At 41.2% G+C, this 18907-nt stretch overlaps 1 protein-coding gene across 4 annotated transcripts in view; it reads right to left on the minus strand.

Annotated features, from left to right (window-relative positions):
* LOC134532488 (protein sidekick) overlaps positions 1–18868 on the minus strand; it is a 136666-nt gene extending 117798 nt beyond the window's left edge. For 2 of the 4 annotated variants that reach the window (XM_063368918.1, XM_063368917.1), the window contains exon 1: positions 18246–18855. In XM_063368918.1, the coding sequence (XP_063224988.1) occupies positions 18246–18390 (145 nt within the window). In that variant the 5' untranslated portion in view covers positions 18391–18855. Of the gene's footprint in view, positions 1–18245 lie in introns of all 4 variants that reach the window. The other 2 variants (XM_063368916.1, XM_063368919.1) reach the window with 2 other exon arrangements.
* Between the last annotated feature and the right edge of the window lie 39 nt (positions 18869–18907).

Below are 18907 nucleotides of genomic sequence, written 5' to 3' on the forward strand. Positions count from 1 at the left end.
ACTGCTGCCTGCTGTAATATTCTATACATCTTCACCACCTCCCCCCCCCCCCCTCTTTTATTGCCCATTCCCATGTAATAGTAGAGCCAACATACGAACGAAAAATATAATAGTAAAATAAAGGAATATTTATCGAGTCGTGCTTTTCAAACCATGTAAAATAATTTTTTTTATACACAATACGAAGGAGAATCCAATACATAAATAAACTAAACATGGCGGAGATGCGCCTTAAACCAGCACGAGATAACAATGTTCCCGTCTTTCTTTCGCTTCGACGACACGACACGAAACACGCAAACTACAAAAAGTCGTTCTACGAGTCGGGCTCCTAGCCGCAGCGGTTAAAACGAAAAGGAACAAAAAAAACGGAATACTAGTTCCGCCTTTTTAAGGCGCCCGCCTACCGGTAGCTATTTTAAACTTGCGGGGCTGCAGCGAAGCGACAGAGCGATAAGGACGACAATGGCACGCGCGTCGAGTCGCCGCGGCGCTCTTACGAGCAAGAGACTGAAGTGGCGAGCAGTAGGTACCATTATGTTGCGCTACGTGAAACTTAGGGACTTTACAGGCGCGGTTCATAGCGTGTCAGACACTTCTTAGTTAATTTTATTGAAGATAGAGCGGCTGCTAATTTCAGTTGAAAGGTTTTTAACTATTGTTACTTACTATTTTTTTTACTTCGTTTGTTCACTTACAAAAGTTATTTCACACGTTCCATAGATTAATAAAAAAAATTAAACATTTTTACTAATGAAAACACGCCTATTTTACGGTTTTTGGCGTCATATTGCGTGTGCCTTGGTCTGAAGTAAATCTACAACATGACTACTTTGGATTGACGTTTTGAAAGTGACGTCACTGTCTCAACAGACTATTTTTACTGAATTATTTAATTGCACGTGTAATGTAACGCATTTTTTTTTAAAAAAAGCGTTCTTTCGGCATTAATATACGTTAAATTTGCAATAAGTGTCTGGCAGACTGTTTATTGAGATTTTGATTTTTGATTCTGTTCCTAAATAATTATAACTTAGCAGAAATATGGAGGTATAGTACTTGAAATATTCAATGCAAAATTAGTCGACATTAATGTAGTTAATTTTAAGTCATATTATAAAGTTTGAAAATACCATTTGAGAAATGCTCTTGCTTTAAAAACTAATAATTTATATTACTTATAAAAATTCACTAGCATTTAATGTAAAAAATAATCATGTTTCGTGGCCGAGTAAACTATAAACTAAAAATTTTACGTGACCCAAAATTAATTTATGTTTTGGAAAACGGTGTTCACAAATAGCTGGTCAGATGTCGTGGTAGTTACTAACACTACCAACAGATGGATACATTTTGAAACACCACTGGCTGGAATGAAGAGTAAGACCGACTTGGCACAGGTCGTGACAGTCTTACTGGCTCGTGTTGTTATAGCTGTGACCCTGTGACCCCGGCTAGGATAGGGACCGTGTCCCTACTCAGCAGCTGCCGGCCACGCCCACTGCCTGCCTCCACGAGTCTCAGGAGGAGGGGAGGCGGCACTCGTTGGCCCTTGTTAGCGCCAGAGCATGAGCTCCCAGCGCGTGTGGCCGCTAGGGGCGACACTGGCATGCCTCGTCGCCTTCGTGTCAGTGTCCGATATCAATCTTCTTGAGCTTGATGATGGGAACACGTGCCAGTCCCCGTAAAGTCGCAACTGTTGTCATAGTGTTCGTCGGTGTTATCCATAATATATCTTTATCTTTATCGCTGTGTTAGTATATTTGCTGCATTTACCAGGTTTTGTTGTCTGTCTGCAATTACTGTTATTCCTTATTGTTGAAACTGCCCCGTCGTTGTTAGCTCGCTGAGTTCGTCTGTGCTATTTTTTTTTTCCCATGACTAAATTCCTGCCACGGTATTCTTGTGCTGCCGGATATTTGAAGTTTGGATGTGTTTGTCCGTGCTGTGGTGTTGTGTTGTCCGTGAAACCTGTTTAGGTTCATCTTTGGGTCCCTCTGTTCGACATCATCTGAGTTAGGCTTGTTTTCTGTGGGTTTATGTCTTCATTTACATTTCTTATTTTGCATTATTTTTTTTTTAATTTCACCCATGGCAAACAGTGCAAAACTGTAATGGCATATGTCCAAGAAATTGTATTAAATAAAAAATCCCCGCTGCCTGAAATGTTTTAAGGCCGTATTTCGGCGCTGGTATTGACGGACTCGACCTCAGCTGCAGGGGCCGGCGGACTGGAGGAGGGTCTGTGCTGCGGCGCCCAGGGACAACAGGCCGCGGCTCTGACGACACACTTCCTCCCCCGGCGGCACCGGGCCAGCGGGCCAGTGGTTCCGCTCGCCGCCCTCCAGCCGCCGCCGCGGGCCTATCGGAGGCCGCGGTGACCAGGTGAGGCAACCCGCACAAAGGAACACTCGGCTCAGACACACAACACCACGTCGCTTGCAAAACAATGCAACTCCTCCCTCACTTATACAGACATGGATTCATTCGTTTCGTTGAAATTCAATTTTTTTTTTTTTTTAAATAAGTATACCTTTGCAAAGGGCGTCGCCAGCCGAAAGCCAGCCAATGGCCTAGGGGGGGGAGGGCAGTTGTGGGAAAAGTAGTATTTTTTTTGCATTTGGCTAAATTTTTTTGAATCTCTAGGGCTCTAGGGGGGGGGGCAACTGCCCCCCTACCCCCCCCCCCCCCCTTGCGACGCCCTTGTACCTTTGTGTTTTTCTGTTGTTGGTTCGCTGTTAATCCAGTGTAATTTTTGCTGGTTGGAGACCCTCAACCAAAGAAGTACAGAACTACAAGTTACCCGGTTGAGACGCCTCACGAGTCAGCAGCCAATGAACAGGCGAGGTTTGCTCGAGTACGCAGAGGATCGTGCGGCAGTCTCTACCTGTTCATTCAGACTGGCGTATAGTTGACAACAGGCGAGTCCATTGGACCAGTCAAGATCCAAACGAGCTTCTTTCGCCGATCAGAACCAATGATGCTGCATGCACGAGGTAAGGGTTCAGAAGTGATCGTCTGATAACCAGGGCCCGTTTTTACTTGGAGAGGGACTGAAATACATATAATTGTACACTTGGACTACATTTTCATTGGTCCATTGATAGTTTAGACACGCCCCGAAGGACAAGGAACCGATAGCAACATTACGATCCAATCACATTCAATACGTCCGGTAGGAAATACGTGTTAGCAGCCGACGGACAACTAACAAACACTGACTTAATTGTGTGGACTTCATCCTGTGCCAGATGACAACACGAACTGCGCATGTCTATAGCCGTACATCACCATCTCTCCGTAGCACAGTTAGTAGCCATACATCACCATCTCCTCTTATCACAGTTAGTAGCCATAAATCACCATTTCTCCTTATCACAGTTATTATAAATGACAACTTCTGTGCGAGTGGTTCTAGTGTCCGAACACCGATAAGGCATGGACGTGTGGTTTGGTTAGTAAGCCGCCTTCTGATTGGCATACCAGCATTTAATAAGTACAGCCCACAACAATTCACGTATTCATTTCGCGACAAGCTGAAATTAAAACATTCGTGCCTTTTAGATGCGTCCGGAATTGCAGTTCACGTGGAGCGCCCTGCGGCAGTAAAAACGTTGAGATCTCACAACACATCTATCTGCACGGGCATGTGTTTTTCGCGAAAATATTTCGAGACCAGATGAAATTTAAAGCACCGCAGCATCGTTTGTGTTTCGTGACTGGTTGAATTTCTTTCAGGTAGATGTCGTACTCTTAATACACGAAACACTCTTCTTTTAAAAAAAACTTAATCGTAATCAAAACTAGTTTTTTGACCCTCGGCGAAGTCACTCAAATGCTTTTCGTATGTAAACAGACCCCACTCGGACATGTGCAGTTTTCAAATGGCGTGAAGCTCTGCAAACCGTGTGTGGACCAGGGTAGGGGGGGGGGGGGAATCTTAATGAATTCGCAACATCGTGCCTGTAGCCGTCGACCCTTGCTTCATGGGGGGGTGGGGGGGGTTCGGGCAGCGAGAGTGCTTGGTCGGCGGTTACACGGCGGGTGACGTCAGCCGCTAGTCTGATGTACACAGCAGTACGAGGGGAGGGGGGTTGGTCAAGGTGACGCGGCAACGCGGCAGGAGTGGGGGGAAGCCGTTACGAGCCCACCTCCCGGAACCACACGGCGCTTCGCTTCCGCCACCAACCGCCGCCAGCCGCCGCCGCGCTGGGGTGTTCACAACCGCCGCCGATTTCCAGAATCTAGTTTTCAACGGTACTTTCGGTACCGCGGCTACAACCCAGAAGCCAAGCAACCCCAGTCAATGGCTGTTGTGGAAGTCATATTTAATTGTTTAATATAATTAAAGCAATATTTAATTGTTTATGAAAGTTTTTCCCCCATTAAACAAGTTCATATAAAATTTGTCAATCCCATAATGTATTAAAAGCCTAAAACCATTCGCCTTAAAACTTTATTTCCAGTACACCGTTCATAAATAAATAAAAATTAGGTTTCCCCAGAACCACATATAACTTGAGTTATTTCAAGTTTTGGGTAAACGTAGTTTTTATTGATAGCTAATAATTAACTAAGAATGAAGAGTTTCACGATAGAGCCTACAAGCTAGGACTGACATACAAATTTGCCTTTCAGTTCCAAAATAAATAAATAAGTCCCTGTTTAGCAGAAAACAGCCTTTATACACAATAAAATATGGTTAGGTTTTGAATGGCCGGAAAGCTCTCAACTGAAGCCCGGGCCGCGCTCATGTTTCCCTCAGGGCAGGCCCTCGAGGCAAGGGGGCGACAGAAGACTGCCCTAATTGTTTTATATTTACCTTCCCCTCGGTTGAACTTGCCGACTTTTCGAGTGGCTGAACTTCCACAAAATAAAAAGATATATCACATACTTTTCGCATAATTTGCTGGCGAAGTTGCATTTTTAACTATTTTGTGCAGGACGGAGGAGTATAAGGATAAAGAGATGGAAAATAAAACTGGCTCCTATGTGATGTGGTTTAATTTCTTTCAGGAAAAAAAATTAATTTCTTCTAGCATTGTAAAACCCTCATAATTTTTATGATTTTAAAAGGTTAAATAAAATAAAATAAAAATTTCTGAAAGAAATCTGAAACACACCACCCAGTAGGTAGCCACTATCATTGCATTTAAACACAACATTTTAATTTTTTACTCAATTTGGTTCTCCTTATCCATACTGCACAAAAAATGTTAAAAATTAATTACTTGCCAGCTAATTATGCGAAAAGTATGGACTACACATTTGTTTTCCACTTTTTTGAATTTCGGCCATTAAAAAAATGTCTACAATTGTAACAATGTTAAACGTAAAAATGAAATAACGACCAGAACAGGACATGCACTGGGGCTACCCAGCATAACGAGATAGTTCACATCCTTCTGAATGGAATAAGGAAGTTTGTCCGGTGTTGCAGTCACAGCTCCCCGGACCTGTGGCGACCTAGCTACACGCAGACTGCTACAGCTGTAGCTGCTAGGCTGGAGCGAGTGGGCCCTGCGGCCGTAACGGCGCAACTTCCGCCCGGCTCCGGCGCGCCTCCGGGCGTCGCTCAACACACACACACACACACACAGTGGCGCCGCCGACAAGGTCACTGCGTGCTAGTGGACACCCCGCGGGAACCCAGGCGCGTGGCAACGTCCGCCACATTCACTACTCGCCAAAACAACCACCTGGTCCTTGTGGTCCGACTAGTCAACCTCCCTACAGTACACTGTTACGAATGAGGCAGTAGATCTGCGGACTTTTCGGCGAATAATCCACCTCAAATAGACGAAGGGTTGTTTCGTAATTCTCGCCTCTCCTCGCCGCCCTGGAAGGGGAAGCCTTCTTTTCACAGACGAGAGAGTCAAACTCCCGATCGTGCATCTTCGGTTTTTTTTTTGTTCATTGTAAATGTGTTGATAAAAGGATACGAATGGTCAATTAGGTTAGGTTAGCTACATTATAAATACTTTAAAACATTGTGGAAGATTGATTTGGTTAGGATAGCTACATTAAAGATACGGGGGGTAGTGGGGGGGGGGGGGGGGGGGGAAGCGAGCATGAACTTCGGGGAACTTCGGGTTTTGGCTCTCTCGTCTGTGAAAAGAAGGCTTCCCCCTGGAAGAGTCCCGGCTGAACAACACTCTGCAGGGAAGTGAACCACGACGAGCGCTTTGGACCGCGCTGGAGTGAGCGGTGGGCTCTAGGCCATTCGTGGTTTGTTAACAGAGTAGGTGGCCGAGGTGTGAATTTTCACAGACATTAATTTGAAGGGGAAAAAAATGGCGAGCACGAATATGGCGCTGCAGGCACCAGTTGATTGCAAATATAGGTGGTATCTGTCGCTGAGATCCGCCGCAGCGTGCGCTGGTTATATTCGCCACGGTCTCTGCGTGCGGGTCCGAGCTGGGCCGTTATTACCGCTTGGTTCCGCCGCGAGCTCCTGGGAGCAGGCACGGTGACGGGGGGCAGGGGGCAGGCAAGCAGGGTCGCACGGGGGAGCTGAATTGTGGCCCCTTGGATGGGCAGCCCTTCAGGATATTTCTGGCAGTGGTTAGGTTAGGTTAGGTCACTTTACAAACTAACCACTGTCAGAAAAATCCTGAACGGCTGCCCATCCAAGGGGCAACAATTCAGGATTATAAAATTACGAAAATAGACACATTTTAAGATACTGGAAGGGCTGCCCTTCCAGTCGCTTTACAAACTAACCACTGTCAGAAAAATCTTGAAGGCTGCCCTTCCAAGGGGCAGCATTTCAGTAGCCCCGGTCGCACGGCCCGGTCCACCCCTGTGGTCGCAGTGCGTGGGGGAACAAGCTACCCCGGCTACTGAGGCTATCCCAGAGGCGGCAGCGGTCTGCAGGTAGTCCAAGTAGTTCTTTCACACGACCTTCACACGAGTGTTCATGTACGTATATACGTGTTTAGGTATTTTATTACGTATTCTTCAAGTAACTGACTTAAGAACAAAGTACTAAAACAATTAAATAAAAAAAAAAGTTTTAAATGTTCAAATTACTTTTATCAAGACAAATCATTGCTTATATTTCTGTGTGTAAACGTTGGAGTTCTAAAAGTCCTATATTCCCGGGATTTAAGTGAGACAGTTAATTTTGTTTTAAAAATTCAATTATAAAGTAAACTAACTTATAAAAAAATGATAAAATGGTTAAACAGGACACTCTCCTTTACAGAATCCTGGCTACGGCTCCGACTCCACAGAGCTTCTTACTCTACAACATTTATATTTATATTTAAATCCGCAAATGCACTTCATATTTTTTTCCCTTATATTTATCAAAATGTAAAAAAAAAATTCTTATGTCAGCAAATTTGTTAACGTTTTTATTTTATTAAAATGATTTTACACATCTTACAATACTGGAAAAAAATTGATACTGAAATCAATCTAATGGTTTAGTATTTACAACATTTTTGACAGTTACAAATTAGGTTTTTATAATAAGTATCAAAAATTAAAAAGTTGTATCTTGAAAATAAATGTCGTATCGCAATATATATATATATTTTTTTCAGATAGATAGATACCTAGATGTTTCATGATCTGCACTATTCACAAAATACTGATAAAATAATAACTAAAATAATAAAAAAAGGTAATTTTATTTTAAATAAGCCCGTGGTCTTAAACTTTTGTTTGGCACTGTATACGTGTTCTTCCCATTATGTTTACAAATCCCAAAAAGCTAAACAAAACGAATATACAAATAATCTAACAAGTATTTGCTTCTTACTCAATTATGATTATCATCTTTTTAACGTATCTACTTATGATATAGTGCCTTGCGTAACTTCCTGTTATAATTGAATATTAAAAAACAAAAGCTCGTTTCGACATGGACAACGCCAATCCATACATTTACTGAAGATGTACAAATGATTAGTGCATTTTCTCATGCGAGACAAAAAATTTTCTACCCATTACGGTTACATTCAAATCCACGATAAAATGTACACCAGCAAAACAAGATGGGTAGCAAAATGACTTTCAAAAAATTTCTTGTGCCGTTAAAATTTACCGTAATGGGAAATTTTAATTAACAAAAGATGACTGGGTCCTCTCTACAGTAAAATAATTCTTATCCACTTATCACTGCTTCAAAATACTTTTTTTCAAATTTAAACAAAGCTGTGAAACTTCAATATATTCAATCTCAAACGTTCTATAATCAATATATTCCGTTTATCTATACAATAACTCTTTAATAGTAGAGCATGACTCTTAGTTCATGTATTCATCGCTCTATAGAGGGAAATAAAATACCTAACACAGAATCTGATCAATTTATAGACCATTTCGCCTTCGAGGACATTCCAAAAAAAATTTCCACAGGTGGCAATTAAAGTTCGGAATGTTTCTAGACATGACACTACCAATAAATTAATTAAAATCTCCCTTTGTTACAATGTTTCTAGTTGTAAGCATAAAATGTACTTTAAAAATGCTAACAAAATAATACTACGTGTACGATGGCAAAAAGACAACGTTTCGTTGGAACTTATTCAATTACTGTCGGCAGAACCATACTGTGTACAGTCACATACCTACCATTGTTTCCACTGCCGCAGTTGTAGTTAGGAGCACGTATGGTGCAAGGAAACACACTCAATAAGCAAACTAAGAGAACAATGAAGCAGCCGTTCCGAGGAACCATTCTCGCGCTATCTTAAGAAAATGATTGTTTCAAAATTGGAGAGGACACGGCCTCGGGTTTTTAGCGTGAATACGTCGTGCAGATGGGAAGTTCAAAATTAGGCCGTGCGACCTCCGCCATCTTAGCTTTCTTCCTCTCGTTATACGCCAGTGAGTGGCACCTTCTAGGAACAGTCACAAGATGTTCGTTCTTCTAATAGTCGTTTCTTGCTATTACGATAGTATAAATTTGCCAAATGCCCAGACGCTTAATTTTTTTAAGCATTATTCTTCGTGATTTCGTCTCATAGTTGTAATATTGTAAACTTTTTAAAGTGCTTTAAATAGTTCACTTTTTTCTGCACAAAATGAATTTCATTTGATTGAAATTGGTTAACGCATGTGTCCAACATCTGCTCTCGCAGTGTATGAGTCACCTGGAACCAAACATTCATGAAACTTGCTATTACTCATAGTGACGTCTACAAGTAACTTCTTATAATATGCATGCTTAACCCTTGCCATGTATATATATGCAAATCGAACATACTAAGCCCTATTTCTTATACTAGACTTTTCAAACTGGCATCCCGATTTATAAGACATTCACGTCAAAAAAATTTTTTTTTCTGAACAAATGGGTCTTTGATACTTCCCAGTAATTTTTCACACTGGTTTCGCTAATGTTAGTGAAGTAGTTTTTGCTTACCTGAAGCTATAGTTATGCCAAATTCACTAGAGACTAACACCGTACAGCTCTATACTAACACATGGGGAGAGCGTGAAAAATTACCTAGCACAAGAGGTGTGACTACGGAAGTATTTTAAAGAGAAATCGTTAAATTTTATATTATATTTTCTAGTGTCAAACGATTAACTTCTTTTTTTTTTAAGAAATTTGAAGCACTGGGGGTTTATCCTCCCAATAAATCTGTATAAATAAGTTTTTCTTAGATATAAGAAAGTTATTTTCAAGGGGGGGGGGGGGTGGGTAACGACGCAGACTGCGTCATTAAAATTTCAGGGGGGGGGGGGGTGGTTAAAAGACGAGAAAAATGTATATATTATTTACATAATTATATCTTCTAATGTAAAAATACGTTTCTGGTGTTTTGATAATTGAAAGAGATCTTGTAAATAAAATTGGCAACCCCGCACTTTCCTCAACAAAAGCAGTTTGGCATCTGTCGGTTCAGGATGGAAATAATACCTGATATGACCAAAATTATTATTAGAAAATCAGTTTTAATTAATGCAAAATGTGATAAAATATAATACTAAAAAAGTAAAATATTATAAAATAAATTGAGAAACAGGCATAACAAATTTCGGTGGGGGGGGGGGGCGCATCATTAGATTAGGGGGGGGGGGGGGCGGTTTGAGTCTTAGTGTTTGGGGGGGTGGGCACCTCTGAGATAACTACATTGTTCAAACTGGGCACACCGTCAGTCATTTATCGTACTGGCGTGAAAACAGCCCCAGGTTTTCGCACGATAATCTTGGAGCCGTCCGGTGTTGGTCTCTACTCTAGTTCTAGTGTGTTTGGTTATGCGGCGTGGTCTGTTTTTCAAAACAGCGGCGGCCAGAAATGCCTTTGCGTGCGCGCGCATCCTCGCTGCTATTGTCCTGTCGACCGGAAGTGTATGCTGCTGGTCGGCTGGCGGTCCGGAACATCCGGCTAGTAGAAATGTTACCTCTGAGTGCGGGGGGGGGGGGGGGGGGGGGAGGGTTTGTTTGTTCCCAGCCGCGCGCTGTGTCCGGATTCCAGCGGAAACTTGGGCCGCGGGTTACGCTTGCGGTAATCTACATGACAACAGTTGGTTTTTTGACGTGACAACGTCTAATAAATCGATGAACGCCGTCTGCACGCACGAAAAAGTGCCCCGTTACGCACATTGTCCCGTTACGCTGTGTCCCGTTACGATCATTGTACGCTTGCGACGCAACTATCTCTCTTCCACTCGATTGGAACAACCATCGATTTGACTTTTTCGAGGCACATTAAACTTGAAACACTCCCATTCATTTCCTACTTTTCCTATCATCGTCATATCCTTAACAGAATAACACAGATTGGAAGAAGTTAAATAGCAAATATGTATAAAAGTTATAGTTAAAATAATCGCTTCATTAAATAAACATATTTGAATTAATGAGTGCAAATAAAAGTGAATTTATCAATTAAATTGTAGATTTCATTTACTCCTTCTTTCTATCCATACAAAATAGTGATAATTCAATAAAAATGATTCAATTTTATTCATAAACGTATGCAAACATTTCATCAATGTTTTGTTATGACGTCACGTTAAACTATCGTCCGTAAACCGACTTAACAGACAACCATTTTTTTTTTGGATGTTCATGTTCTATAAGAGTTGATTAGGAGGGGAGGGGGGAAGCTAAAGGCGGCACTGACTCGCTAATCAAATAGTTCATCGCCTCTACGCAGAACTCATCGAACTGGCAGGACCTTTTTTTCGTCAACAACTCGTCTCTGAAATACCTTTTAACTGTCACTCCTGTTATTTTATGGCCGCACATTAAAGTTGCTCTACTTGTCTTTCTATGAAACAGAAAATATTTCTTACCTGAAACTGATGATGAAAAAATTTAAAATATCCTTTTTAGCAATTTACACTCTCAAAAATACTCAGTATAATAAAAACGAGAAAATTAAACCACCACGCAGACGTTAAAAAATTACTTAAATGCTACTATATTAAAACAACATTCATAATAGTTGAGTTTCGGATTTAAGGTTTTCAAAGAAAGTTTTTCACATCGTCTTGAGGTTGGAACCCATCGTGATTATAAAGTTATTTATGAAGCGAAACTTCTTTACAGCTGTCGAGGCGATGACGTCACAGAGAGTAACGAATCGTAGCGTAATTTTAAAAAAGTAGCGCTGAGCGTTACGGAGAGAGTAACGATTCTTGAAGCACTCAAGGGACTGGATTACGCCTCTATCTTCATGTAACGTCATGGTTGCCGTGCGCTGGTAGCACCACGCGGCCAGGCGGGCCCCAGTGGGCCTCGGCAGTCTCCGGACCTAGGGCTCCTCTGCGGCAGGTAGGCGGGCTGGTTCCTCGCAGGCGAGATGCCGTGCACCAGTTAAGGCAGGACGGGTAGCAGGGTCGAGTCCTGCGAGCTCTGGCAGCCCCTCTTACAGCACAGCTCAGGCTAGACCATGTCTGCACACCTCGTTCCTTTTAGAAAATGTTATGTGTAGTAATAAATACACTACACCCATACACTGGTATTATTATTTGTGAGTGTGGGTGGTAGAGTACCGTGTAGAAGAAACCACACACTCATTAAGACTGCTATGCACCCGGAAAACGAACTATATAATACTATAAGTAAATTGTGTGTTTAAGAAAATATTTTAGAAATAAGGACATCATAACTTCTAGCATACCCCTTTGGGGATTACATCTAGAAGATTCAAAATAAAGTTAGTTAATTGCCAAAGTCTGCAGGCCTTAAAGTCACACAGGTAAACAATCGGAGCCAAGTTTGGCGTATATGATTTGTCAAGTTGCCACGCTGTCCCGCTAGAAATTTCAGATCCAGTGCTACGTAACACGTGTCTCTATCTCTATACCTGTGACTCGCGCTCTCCACCGGCTAGCGTCCACTCGCGCGCCTCGCTGAAAAGATAACAGCGAGTTGAGACTGTGTTCCAAACACCGCCGCTGAGCCACGCAGCTCCAGTCATGGCGTACATACACGTTGCGCGAAGTACATCTGGCGGAGGGATTGTTGAGAACACTCAAGAGACTTTCATTACACCTTTTTGTCTTCTTTTCTCCGCCATATAGGCCCAATGTTATGGTTCCAGCTGAAATGTGCGAGACGGGAAGAAGCAGCTATCAGCAGCCCCGTGGAACAAGTGGGGTCTCGGCGGAGCGGGGAAGGACAGCCACGCGCGGGCAGTGAAGGGGCAGCGGTCAGCGACCCGCGCGGCTGCAGGGACGCCCACACCCCCTCGCGCTCCGCCGTCCGTCTGCTGCTGTCTGCTGCTCTCTGCTGCTGTCTGCTGCTCTCTGCTGCTGTCTGCTGCTGTCTGCTGCTGTCTGCTGCTCTCTGCTGCTGTCTGCTGCCTGCGCTTCTTCACGCATGTGCAGCCCCCGGGTCCTCAGTCCGCCACATTCGGCATCTAGCCTCAGACAGCCATGTGTATACGGGGCTACAAGTATTACAATCTTTTTCAAAAACTTCAATTTTTATTTTCCTAAAAACATCTACTAACAGTACATAAAAAAACTATACTATTCTCATACAGAAAAAAATAATTAATTGAAAGTTTAATAACAAACTTATTTCTTGATTAGCTGCTTCCTCGATTTTTTGAGTACACGGAGCAATCACTGAAGAAATGTTTTTTTAAAGGGTTTATCAGGGGAAAAAAACCAACTCTTGGGTTTATTTTTTTATATCAGGAAACACAAATTGGGTGTAATATGGTTATCATCTCTTACCATACTTAAAAACACCCTCATTACTAGGGACTGGAAAGAATTCACGGTTTCGGATGATCTTCAGTCCTGTGTGCACCCGGGCGTTGGCTGCTGACTTGCGAGTCGTTCCAATTGGTTCTCCTGTGATTCGACATTACTTGCAAGACCACGTGTGGACAGATGCGTGGTATGGGGCAGTATTAACAATCTTCAGGCATTAAGGATCACGATGGAGAATGATTTCCGCGGTAGTGCTGGATGGCGATGGCGGTGCGTCCCAACATGCCATCTCCCGTGGATAAACCCTCAGTGAGCAAGGAAGAGATGATGGGGGGGGGGGGGGGAAGGAAGGCCGGTTCGCGGGGTGTTGTGGGTAGCGTCACGGAGTGTGTTCGCGACGAGGCCACAGTCTGTCGCCCGAGGACCGCGAGGTCACTCCGGGGGACACTCGCCTCTCCCCGCTGGTCCCCGGATCCGCCACGTGCAACAACCACGGTGTTTCACATTTCTTCTCTGCGATTACAGACCGCAACAATTCGCTGTTTCAATGGCCTTCAGGATAGACTCGGCCAAATAACGCCAGTTCATTGGCTGCTGACTTGTAAGTCGTCTCTGCTGGTTTGTCTGTGATTCGATCCTTCTTTGGTTGGAGGTTTTTTAATTGGTTGAGATTCGTCCAGATGAACAGTAAGCCAATAGCAAAATCATCTAAGAGGTATATGTATTTGACTTCTAGCTTATCGCCGAATGAATCCGCGAATTTTCCCGGTCTCTATCTGCGATGAATCTTTAGCGAAAGAAAAAAATAGTATATCCTCTTTGTCACCCTCAAACAAACAAAATTTTTTTTTCTCCATTTGCAGGTTGTGTGACTTGTAAGCAGAATGGAATTCCACGAACTGCAAGGCTGTATTTCCAACATGGACGGAGAATGGTTAAAAATCATTATTTCTGCCAGTCGACAACCACGTTCACATCGTAAGTTATAAAAAAAATGTCGCTCTATCTGCGCTGTGCAAGAGCTTTCGAAAATAACATCCTTTTATTTTCCACCGGTTTGCGTTTGCGGGAATTCAATTGTTAGAGACCAGGATAGACTTCCAAGCTATGTGCACACTCGGGCCGATTCTGTATCCGCGGCTTTTGTCGTGCCTCTGTCGGACATGATTCGACTCTTCATTTATCGGCGGCACGCGATTGGCCCAGTGGACTACACTGTGGTGAATAAGGATAAGGCCCAATTGCTGCAGACCGGGGAAAAATCATGGATTCATTTGGTAACTGGCTAGAATTCAAATACGCATACCTTTGTGATGACTCATAATTAAGTAGGGACCGGAAAAATTCACGGATTCAATGACCTCTAGGATAGCCTCCATTATCCTCTGCATTTCTCAAGTAAACACGCGTGTTCAATGGGTACTAAATTTTGAGGCGTCTCCACTGGGTAGCTTGTGATTCGACGCTTCTTTGGTCGATAGTCTCTCATTGGCCCAGAGAACTCCAGTTAAACTGCAAGCCAATAGCAGGACCAGCAGAATTTTACACATGTTTGAATTTCAGCCTGTCACGAAATGAATCCGCTAATTTTTCCGGTCTTTACTCATAATTAGATACCTGAAAATTCGCGGATTCATTTCGCGATAGGTCAGAATCCAAATACGGCTGCATTTTTGCTGCTTCAGTGATTGGGCCACAGTTTATATGAAATTCTCTGGGCCAATGACCAAAACCTTCAACAAAAGAAGTATGGAATCACGAGCATCCCAGTAAACAGATGTCACGAGTCAGTAGACAATAAGTAGGGACCGGAAAAATTCGCGGGTTCAATGACCTGTAGGATGAACTCCGTAGTTCTACGTACACTCGGTCGAATGTCACCCACCGATTGGCTGCTGTCTTGTGAGACGTTCCAGCGTAGCAGCCTGTGATTCGATAAATCTTTGGTTGGGTTTTTCTCATTAGCCCAGAGTCATCCAGGTGAGTCGTGAACCAATAGCAGAGGCAGCACTAAGGTATAACGATTTGTATTTTAGCCTATCGCGAAATGAATTCGCGAATTTTTCCGGTCTCTAACAATAAGCAGTTGTAATTTACCCGAGTGCTTAGAGGATCATGGAGTCTATCCTGAAATCACCTTTTTTTTTTTTTTTTTTTCATGTTTCTACTTAAAGACAGAACTCCGGGTGAATGAGAAACCTTCGAATCACAGGCTGCCTGGTTCAGACAACTGGCACGTGATGCCAATGAACATTATGCAGAGGGCAGTGGAGTCTATCCTGTTTATGGTGTTTTTATCATGCATCAGTTTGTCGTTTTATGCTTATCGATTATCATCTTTACAAGAAGAGACAATTTCGTCTAGAATTGCTGTTTGTTTGCTTCGTAAGGTTTGTGTGTGTTATTATTCCTATTGTATATATATATATTTGGCCTTCAAGCCTCTGTAATTACTATACTTAATGAATAAAAAGCATTTCTACATAGGTCAAGTCTTAGCCAACCATTACTCATGCCATTCACGTATATATAATAGTCTCGTGACCTCGCTGAGAATATTGCACTTAGTTTATGATGAGAGAATATAATAGTTAAAAATTAATTTATGTTCCCGATGTCTAACAAAGTGGAAAAAATAATAATTGAAAGTTACCTTTAAACTACAACGGGAATACCATTGTTGACCTTTTCAGAAAATATGTACTAGAAAGAACAGTCGGAGTACGATTCTCAATTGTCTCAGTGGCATGTCCTAACGTCACAGCGGAGAATGTAGAATAACAATTTGAACATAACCATGCGCGTCTGGTGCAGTGCTAAGTGCAAGACAAGTGGTTTATAGGAGCTGGTTCAAAGTCTGCAGGCTAGAATTCTCAGACCAATGCCGCATTCCCATTGACTACTACTATGAGAGAGAGTGTTTTATGGGATTGTCAGTGATTTAAGCCTTCAATGTGATCTAATGCGCTGAGCTAATAGTAAAAATAGGGGGGGGGGGGGGGGGAATTAGTTCTGTCACCCCCCCTTTTTTTTCAAATATTTTTTTTTTTAAATAAATTTAATTATTTTCCCATGTTTTTACACTTTTGACTACAATTTACAACTCTTTCAGATAATTTAAATAAGATCTTGATTAGTATACAATTATTTGTTCCTGTAATATTATAGTAGAATTAGACCTTCCATTAAAATAAATAGTCTATTCTAAAACATTAAATAAATCACTTGGTTCAAACCTTTGTGGTTTAAATCAGCCAAACCTGCTGCGTAGTAATATAATTTATGTATATTGAGACATCACACCATAATTTAATCTTGTTTTAAATGACAGTTAATTGATTACAGTTCTAAATACTGAAAATGTCGAATTTTTTTTTCTTCAAACGAACAAACTTTCTAGGTCTATATAAATCCGGTCAAGTTAAAATTATTTACTAGACAGGAAAAAGTTCAAAGTTCTATTTTCGGGCAGACTAGACTGGAAACAATTAATTATTGCTTCCCGAAGAATTTTAGAGAGCTCCGAGGCAAAAGTAAAACTGGAGAAAAAGGAAGAACCTAACAGTCTAAGGCCAGCGGTCATAAGATCAGTTACATTACACACGAACGACTTCAGTATCGAGAATCCCACAGCCAAGAAACAGACAAAATGTTACCATCGGCATTTGGCGAACTATAGTGTAAATAGTTCAATTATTAACCTTTATTAAAACCTGGATTTACTTTTAACTGGGGACTACGTAGCAGAATGCCGTAGACAAGATTTTTAGGTTTTGAAATAGACACCCACCTAAACTGGCACTCGCATATACACAACACTGTTAAAAGACTAACCCGTGCTTGTTATGATCTTAGGGTGATTAGAATGTTATTGTCTAAAGACTATGTAAGATCTGCATATTTTGCAAATTTTCATTCCATTATGTGTTACGGCATGGAACTTTGGGGACACACAGCAGAAGGAAACAGAATATTTAAGCTTCAGAAAAAAGCAATTCGACTAATTTCATTTTCGAAACCATCATCATCCTGTAGACACCTATTCAAGATCTCAAAATTCAACCTTTTTACTGTCAATATTTTATCCAGCTAATGATTTTAATGAAAGATAACATACATCTACACAAAACAAATAGTGACATACACCCGTATCAAACAAGAACTACACACGACCTCAGAATACCATCTCACTCCACCAGCCAATATGCCAAAAAATGTAATTATGTGGGAATCTGCTTATATAATAGCATTGAATATATATAACTTTATATATATTCAATGATAATAGTCTACCTCGGCATGTTAAAAATATTAATAATAAAAATTTTTTTTGCAATAGAAGTAAAAAAAAAAAAAAGCTGAAAAACAGTTTTTTTTATTCTTTCAAAGATGTTGAAGACTTTATAAAAATAAAAAATAATAGCAAAGATTTTATAGGGCAATTTCATATGCTGTAATTAATAACTTATAAGTAAAATGTAATTGTATATTTTGTGTTTTTTTTGTGACATTGTATATTTTGTGTTTTTTTTTTGTGAAATTGTATATTTTGTGCTTTTGTTTTTTGTAAAATTGTATATTTTGTTTTTTGTGTAACTTTAAATGTATATATATTTTTTCTATATGTACTTCATGTATCATACACCAGAAATGGGGTCAAAGATATGAAAATAAATAAATAAATAAATAAGAAGAAAAGTTCTACGCTGTCAGCTGGCCAGATCAACCTCCCAGTAAAAACTCTTCAACGCGACTGGAGAAGGTATTTTTTACGCTGCTCACATCAGGAAAGTACATTGTCTGATAACTTTCTCCAAATGTCAAAAATAACAAAAGTTTCAAAATGAAAATGCGTAAAACACGAAATAGGATAAATAATAAGTATGAACAACTCATCAAGTTTGATCCAACACTTCCAACTTACGTAGCCGCATGAAAACTTACTTACCTCGAGAATGGTTTTGATCATAAAAAACAATTTATGCAATAAACTGGCGTTAATTCAGCCGCACTGATTATTTTCCACCAAACCCGAAAACCTTCTTATTAATAAAGCCAACTAAAAATTACCGACAGTAAATTTCCGTTACAAAGAAATTTTAAGGAAGTACCTACCTGCTACGGAGGAAGCGGTCAGTAAACAGAAGAGGAAGAAAACAACCAGTTTTTCGTGATGTGCTCTCCTTGAAGATCTGCATAACATTTTATACGTCCGGGATTTATTTGATAGCTCACACCTGAATTTTCCCTTGTCATCCATTTCCGACGCGGATGAACTGTAAATGCTTTTTTTGAAAATTCATGCATCAAAGTTTGCTAGAGATATTATTTTCCAGAAGAAAGGCGCACTCCCACATTTATCGCAACACGCGCGAACACACGACACACGAATTTAGCATTGCTGTTGTAATATTACCATTTGGAGGTTATGCAGCCAAACTTTTAAAAACACCTGTTGAACAAGTTATTACACAGCTGTACTTTTAAACTACCTGGCGGAAACAGAAGTTCAGTGGCGTCATACACATTCAACACAAACATAATGGAATAATTTTAAAACTTTGGTTTCATGGTTTACGATTTTGTAATGACTCGTCGTATCACGCAATGAACATTCACATAAAATCCCGCAAGCGTTTACAAACGTTTACTCGACAGTTGCCAACGCTCCTCCCCACCTCACTCCCAACACGCGACCCGCTTTTTTTTGCTCTCGGTTAGTTACTCTGAAATAAAACCGGCTAGAGTGCGCGTCTCTCCAGCACCAAAGAACCATG

Source organism: Bacillus rossius, chromosome 6, assembly GCF_032445375.1.
Source record: "Bacillus rossius redtenbacheri isolate Brsri chromosome 6, Brsri_v3, whole genome shotgun sequence".
Taxonomy (NCBI): Eukaryota; Metazoa; Arthropoda; class Insecta; order Phasmatodea; family Bacillidae; genus Bacillus; species Bacillus rossius.